Raw genomic sequence first — 7990 nt, 5'->3', positions numbered from 1 at the left:
AACTGAGCCACAGAGCCGAGGTGGCGCAGTGGTTAAATACAGCACTGCAGGCTATTTCAGCTGACTGCAGTTCTGCAGTTCGGCTGTTCAAATCTCACCGGCTCAGGGTTGACTCAGCCTCCATCCTTCTGAGGTGGGTAAAATGAGGACCTGGATTGTTGTTGGAAGAAATATGCTGATTCTGTAAACCGCTTAGAGACGGCTGAAAGCCCTATGAAGCGGTATATAAGTCTAACTGCTATTGCTATTGCTATTCAAATGTACAGCCTAGCCCTAGATGCTTCAATGCAAGTATGTTGTTTTTTTGGCAAATTCTGCCTACCTCTATCAGAGAAACAACTCCAACATTAAATGAGAGAGATAAATATATAATTTCCTAGTTACTAGTTTATGTTTCCAAATTCAAACTTTTTAATATAAACTATTAATATTTTAAATACATTATCTTCTATGTACAAACAACTTACACATTTCACATGGATAAAAGGTTTAATTGCATGTGAAGAAATTACATATTTGAAAAGGCAGTCAATTCAATTTCAACTTAAAGTACTATAACAAGCATTTATCATACCTAAATAATGATAAACCAAAAAAAATGCATCTCAATTATTTATTAACTAATAACTTCATTTGAGAAAATAGCAACATTTCAAGTGAATTGCTCATATTAATAACCATAGACCAATAAGCCCTAAATAATCCCAAATAAATGAAGTGTTCATATTAAATAGTTACATATATTCTTAAATACTGCAGCTAAGTTCCTGATGGAATATTTTCAAAGACCAAAAAACCAGTAAACTTTCCAAAAAATTTAAATCCAAGTCCCTGTGTAGACATAAATAAATATGATGGAATTCGCCACACTGTGAGTTCCTTCATAGAGAAAGTATACCACTAGTTGTATATAATTTCAAACAATTTTGATGCAATAGCTGAAAACCGTGCTATTTGCCTATTCTTTGGACTACCCAGTCCTGCTGGCAGAGGGGACAACGGTTGTTCTGTTTCACCCAGAGTGACATGCAGCAATTGTGGAACGAATGATTACACTCTCCCCAGACCACTAAAAGAAAAAGAAAAGCAACTTGAGACTGCAGAAATCATTTATGACAAATGTAGTTCAAGTGTAAACCCTGCAGTTAACATTATACATACATAGATTTTTTAAAAAATAGCATGCATTTTAAGAGCAGAGCTGTCAAGCCGTACTTTTCATATTCATGCATATCCTACATTAAAGTACCATTAATATATTTCAGCAGTTATTATGAACTTCATACATAGTGCCACTAAGCCTTTATAGACTTCAGCCTTCACCTTTTTTGCTCTGACTAGAACAAAGAACAAACCATGATTCCATTCTTTTCTTTTCAGATTCTTGGCTTCTTATAAATTATCAATGGTTTGTTTAAAGAAAAATCTAACTAGTTAAATAAGTCATTCATTGTTTAAACACATCTTGATTAGTAACTCTAGATTTTATTTTAATCATGATTTTTCTTGTTAATAGCCAAAGTGTCAGTACCATTTGGAAAGGATAAAATGGGAGCATCAAAACCTGATACTTCAGTTATTAGAAAAATATGACACTATGAGTCCTGCACAATTAGGGTTTTCCACTTCTGGGTAAGATTGTAGAATTGGTAAATAATTTCTCCATTAACACAGGAAGTGTAGGGAAAGGGTGAGAGCCCCATGCATCTTTTGGTCTTCCTCACATATTATTTTCTTTTTTACATCTGAGGTATGCATGCAATACTAAATCTTTATATGTGCATTCTTTATCAGATCTATTGGCTACCTATTATAGGAACACTATAGACTTGTTTCAAACTTCCACAAATCTACAATGTCTTTCAAGTGTACTACCATAAATTAACAAATCAAGCAATGGCAGAGAATCAATTTCAGTGGGAAATATTAAGTGTATATAAGAATCTAATACTTTACTTAAGTTTGGCTGTTTCATTTTTTTAACATTCCAATCCAACTATGATCCATATCAATAACTATGAAGTTATCTGTCAGTTTAAACATCCTCTCCAAATTCTGAAACTTCCTTCAGACATAGAAAATACGTATGAAGTCAAATGATTCCCTTTAATTTAAAATGATGCTTAACTGTTTCAACAAAACGTTTAAAAACCAAAAAGACATAAAGAAGTAGCAACTGTTATTTTTCTAATTAAATATTAATACAACTAGTTTGTATCAATATAGATTAAGCTAATAATTGTATGTTTTACACAATATATTCAAGAGACACTTTACTAAATAAAATATATTTAATTGAGGTTTTAAACTCCTTCCCACTAGATAAAGCCTTTTAGGGATAACAACAAAAAGTACCCCAAAACATACCAACGCAATCTTCTTGTTTGTTTTCAGCTTGACATCTAAGACAGGCATCTAGATGTAACAAGAGCAAGACTGTTATTTTAGATGCAATATTAGTAACGTTTACAGAGTATGCAGACCATATTATGAAATAACCTAATTCACTCTAAATCATGCCCTGCTATTCATTCAGCTTCATCTATGTTATGAATCTTACTTCTTTCAACTAAATTGCAGATAGCTTTTAAAAACTGGCATAATTATATATAAACTAGTATATAAATTATATAATAACTAGTATATTATAATTCAGTAATATATTAAAAACTAATATAATTTGTACAAAGAAAAATGGATATTGATAAGTTGATATGCCTCAAAAATGACTTAGCACAATTCTCTTTTTAATAGGATGTGATATGTTACTAAAGATTTATGAATGATCAAGTTAGGGCACTTGCAAGATAATATAAAAGCCTTATTAAAACTAATAAATGTGACCTTCCTTTCTTATAATCCTGTAAGAAAAAATAAAGAGAAATATACTATGTGCCTAATAATATTTAATTTTATACAAATTCTTGGTGTATACAAGTGATACTTGGTATTACTTCCCAAAATGCCATGCATTAAATATATTGGAGCAATACATACACCTGTGGTGCACACAAATACATATTAACTATGCAGGGAAATCATACATTTGGATTACCTATATTCCCCTAAAGACACAAAAATATGACTTTTGACACTGGAGTATTGATTTGTATGATCCAAGCAACCTGATAAGCCTTCTCTAAATTTTATTAAAAGGCATACATTTTGTGAGCAGTTACTTCCAGTATACAAAAGAGTGTAGTTTTTAATAAGACTTGGAAAAGGTCTATTATAGATTAACACAGCTTTTCTCCTACAATGAAACTGGAACAGTCTCAATCAAGTATATAATTTGAATATTTTTGACATTACTGAAAGATCAGCATATTAGTGAAAACAAATAAACTACCTATCGCTGTACTCTGACCAAGACCTAGCTCTTTGAATTACTCAGTTTACATAAATTCATACAACATTTTTTTTTGTATTGTGTGAAAGTCTGAACCATAAACTAATCATACAAATTGGATCCCAACATAGTTTGAGGTGTGGTACAAACATAGCTATGTGCTCAAATCATATTACTATCATCTTCTTATACTTTTATGGGAATAGAAAAAGTTTACACATCCACATGAAGAATTCTGTGTAGACTAACATGAAAATACATGCAGTAAGTCAGATCCAGTTTGGTCTACATGAATTGAGCACTGCAGCTATGAATTCTACAATTTCAGCTGCTGTGTGTTAAAAAATGTATTTGATGCCTATCCTCATTATTATTACATCCCACCTCAATCACAACACTTGTTCATTTTATATGCAGATTTACTATGGATTATACGCTATAGAACACCTCTAAAAGCATTTTGTTATATGAATTAATTATATGAACTGTGGGGCTTCCTGAAAATGCCTCAATGGTCAATACTAAACATCAGGCTAAATGCAGTACCTATGAAGGATATCTCAATACATACGTACACAAATAAAAGAGGTCGGGACTGGCATCATTGAGTTACAGTGTTTCTCAGCTACCCCTTAAACGCAGAAATCTTCTGCTATGTTGGATAGGAAATAAGACTTCCCATCCCTAAATATCTGATTTTATACATTCCCACAAAATGATTTAAGAAGGCATAACGGTCGCCCACGTAGTCTTCCTCCCAGTTGCAGTAAATCGAGGAGAACGGGGGAAAGACGAGGGAATGCAGCAAAAAGAAGCGCTCCTAAAGAAGACAATCCGGGAAGGAGATTCCCCACCGACCCCTTTGAACTAAGGCTGCGGGTCTACAGCGTCTAGCGGCGCAAGAAGGCCTCCTTCATTAACGCCACTAGGCATCCATCGATTTCTAAACAACGGAAGTCTACCGGGGGAGGTTGAGGAAGAGGAGGAGATGGTGGTCTTGGCCCGGCGCGGCCCATTCCCGTCCCAGGAGAACGAGCGGGTCGGGGAGGTAGCAGAGACTTCAAGGCCTTCCTTTCCGACCGAGCCTGCCTACCGCTCTCCGCTTACCCATGACCTGCACCCGGCAGATGGCGCAGGTGTCGCACTCGACGTCCCAGCTCCACATGGCCACGGCGTTCCACTTCTTCAACGAGAACATTTTGTCGGCGCCGCCAGCTTTGGCGCCGGAAGAACCCGAGTGAGAAGTAGAAATGCCAGGCTCGTCTCCGTCTTCCACGTCGGCCATGGCTGTGGGCGGGAGGAGGCGGTGGCGAAGGCGGCTTGGCTGCCCCGCCCGGCTCCTCTGGCGCAGCTCCGCCCCCCAGCGGCAGCCCAAGGAGTCCCAGACCACCGAGCGGCCGACTGGACCGTCATTTGCCTTAAAAATGGCAAGGATTGAAAGGCGCCTTAAATGTAGCAGCCTGGGGTCTGGATAAGGTGACCAGATTTCAGATTGGTAAAGAGGGCCACCATTGACCGGGAGCGGGGTGGGGGGTGGAGGACTGTGATTTAAAAAATTATATTTTGTCAAAGGTTACCAAAGCGAGTACATGACCCCAGGACACTGAAACCATCATAAATACGAACCTGTTGCCAAACATCAAAATTTTTGATTACGTGACCGTAGAGGATGCTGCAACGGTCACTAAGTGTGAAAAATGATCGCTAAGTGTGAAAAATGGTCATCAGTCACTTTTTTCAATGCCATTGTAACTTTGGTCATTAAATGAACTGTTTGAAGCTAAAGCTAGCTTGCATTATAATGCCTTATGCGTATACATTTTCAAGAAAGAGAAGCTAAACTCTTTATTAGAATTGAAATAGAAATGAGTAGAGTAGAGTAGAATAGTTTATTAGCCAAGTGTGATTGGACACACAAGAAATTTGTCTTTGGTGAATATGCTCTCAGTGTACATAAAGAAAAATAAATAGAATGCATTCATCAGAATCATAAGCTACGACACTTACTGAGAGTCTCTCTCTCTCTCCTCTCTCACACACACACAGACACACACACACCACACATACACACAAAACTCCGCCTCTGGATTCACTTGGGACGTTTATAAAATTCCCCTCCTGTGCACACACTCCTTCAGCTCTACTCTCTCTCTACTCTTCTACTCATCTAATCCCTCCCTCCCTCCCCTCCCTCCCTCTCACTACTCTCGCCCTCTCATACTCCTCTCCTCTCTCTCCCTTACTCTCTCTCTCTACTCTCCCCCTCCTCTGCCGATCAATAGGGACATTTTAGAAAATCCCCTCCCTGCACTGTGCACACACTCCTTACAGCACGCTCTCCTCTCTCTCTCTCTCCTCTCTCTACCTCATCCCCCCTCCTCTGGATTCAATGGACGTTTAGAAAATTTCCCACCTCCGTGCATACACTCCTTCAGCCTCTTTCTCTCTCTCCTCTCTCTACTCGCTACCCCCATCCTCTGGATTCACGTGGGACATTTTAGCAAATCCCCCTACCTGTTGTGCACACTTACCTTCAGCCTCTCTCTCTACTCTCCTCTCTCCTCCTCTACTCCCCTCCTCTAGGGATTCCCAGATGGAGCATGTTTAGAAAATTCCCCCTCCTGTGCACACACTCCTTCAGCTCTCTCTCGCTGTCTCTTCCCTCCTCTGGATTCACTGGGACGTTTAGAAAATTTCCCCTCCTGTGCACACACTCCATCAGACTCTCTCTCTCTCTCTCTCTCTCTCCTCTCTCTCTCTCTCTCGCTCTCTCTCTCTCTCTCTCTCTCTCTCTCTCTCTCTCCCCTCCTCGGGATTCAATGGGACATTTAGAAAATCCCCCCTCCTGTGCACACACTCCTTCAGCCACTCTCTCTCTCTCTCTCTCTCCCTCTCTCTCTCTCTCCCCCCTCCTCTGGATTCAATGGGACGTTTAGAAAATTCCCCCTCCTGTGCATACACTCCTTCAGCCTCTTTCTCTCTCTCTCTCTCTCTCTCTCCCCCATCCTCTGGATTCACTGGGACATTTAGAAAATCCCCCCTCCTGTGCACACACTTCTTTAGCCTCTCTCTCTCTCTCTCTCTCTCTCCTCCTCTGGATTCAATGGGATGTTTAGAAAATTCCCCCTCCTGTGCACACACTCCTTCAGCTCTGTCTCGCTCTCTCTTCCCTCCTCTGGATTCACTGGGACGTTTAAAAAATCCCTCCTCCTGTGCACACACTCCTTCAGCCTCTTTCTCTCTCTCTCTTTCTCTCTCTCTCTCTCTCCCCTCCTCTGGATTCACTGGGACATTTAGAAAATCCCCCCTCCTGTGCGCACACTCCTTCAGGCCCTTTCTCTCTCTCTCTCTCTCTCCCCCATCCTCTGGATTCAATGGGACATTTAGAAAATTCCCCCTCCTGTGCACACACTCCTTCAGCCTCTTTCTCTCTGTCTCTCTTTCTCTCTCCCCCCTCCTCGGGATTCAATGGGACGTTTAGAAAATCCCCCCTCCTGTGCACACACTCCTTCAGCCCCCCTCTCTCTCCCCTCACTGGGACGTTTAGAAAATTCCCCCTCCTGTGCACACACTCCTTCAGCCTCTTTCTCCCCTCTTTCTGGATTCTCCGAAGTTTTTAAAATTACCTCTTCTATAGAGACCAGGTTATCAGCCACATGAGACATATGCTGTGTTTCTATGGCACAGTAATCCCCTCCTCAAACAACATGCAATGCCAATTTAGAAGCCCCGAGCAGCCGAGGTGAAGCAGCAGTCCGGGGTGGGGGAGGGGCTGAGCTTGGACAGCCTCGGAGGCAGCCCGCCAGCTCCGAGAGAGAGAGAGAAATAGAGAGGGGGGAGGGAGGGGCTGCTCAAAGCAACAGAAGAAGAAAAAATCCATGAGGGAAGCCCGCGGACTCCACATGGAGTAAAGTCTTCTCCTCCCTCAGCCATTGGCAACAGCTCTCAGGGACGCGCAGGCAGGAATGCACTCGGGTCGAAGAAGAATATATGCTCCCAGTTGCTAGGAGAGCCTTGGCGGCTGGAGGCTTTATCGTAACTTAAAAAAAATACCCCGGGACACGGGACAAATTGTTCAAAAGAGGGACTGTCCCGCCAAAAGCGGGACGTCTGGTCACCTTAGGTCTGGATGACATTAAGTTAGCATTCCTAAACTATGGTGAACCTATGTGGATTTGCGGTGCTGCTGTGGGGCTGTTTATTTGAGTGTAGTAGTTTAAGATCCGTTTGTGGGTCATACGCTGTGCTTTGGCCATACACATAGATAACTTTTAATCATCTTCCTCAATAAATACATGAATAAGCAAAGCTTTAGATTCCGTTGTTCAAATTAAGTTCCCTTTGTCTAGTTTTAGCATTTCTGTAGAGAACAGTTTACATTTTAGGATAGCTTTATGCAGAAATATTGACCATACAAAAGAGTTCACAAACTTAAGCACAAGACCTGGAAGAAAAGAAAATGAATACCTTTGTCATTGAAAGCAGGTCCCAAATTCCAGTTCTCAAAGCCAGCAGTAGCATCTCCAGAAGAAAAATAGTAGAAGTAGTGATAGTAGCTTACATCAGAGGTTTTTCGAGAGTAGCAGCCTGAGCGCACATCTCTTGTTCAATATTGTACTTGGTCGTCATTTTAACTATTTG

The 7990-nt window shown here is 40.7% G+C and overlaps 1 protein-coding gene across 2 annotated transcripts; it reads right to left on the bottom strand.

Moving 5' to 3' along the window:
- Positions 1-475: 475 nt before the first annotated feature.
- On the bottom strand, positions 476-4677 carry RNF7 (ring finger protein 7). 2 transcript variants are annotated; one of them, XM_032224807.1, is made up of 3 exons: positions 4457-4671; positions 2368-2415; positions 476-1069 (listed from the first exon to the last, which is right to left on the bottom strand). In XM_032224807.1, exons 1-3 carry the CDS (start codon positions 4632-4634, stop codon positions 951-953), a joined length of 345 nt encoding a protein of 114 aa, XP_032080698.1. In that variant the 5' UTR covers positions 4635-4671; the 3' UTR covers positions 476-950. The 2 variants fall into 2 exon arrangements, with proteins under 2 accessions (XP_032080698.1, XP_032080699.1); XM_032224808.1 differs by having other exon boundaries at positions 1013-1069; positions 4464-4677.
- Positions 4678-7990: the final 3313 nt, after the last annotated feature.

The sequence above is a fragment of the Thamnophis elegans genome, chromosome 10 (genome assembly GCF_009769535.1).
Source record: "Thamnophis elegans isolate rThaEle1 chromosome 10, rThaEle1.pri, whole genome shotgun sequence".
NCBI classification, from domain to species: domain Eukaryota; kingdom Metazoa; phylum Chordata; class Lepidosauria; order Squamata; family Colubridae; genus Thamnophis; species Thamnophis elegans.
This window is presented reverse-complemented; position numbering and strand designations above follow the sequence as displayed.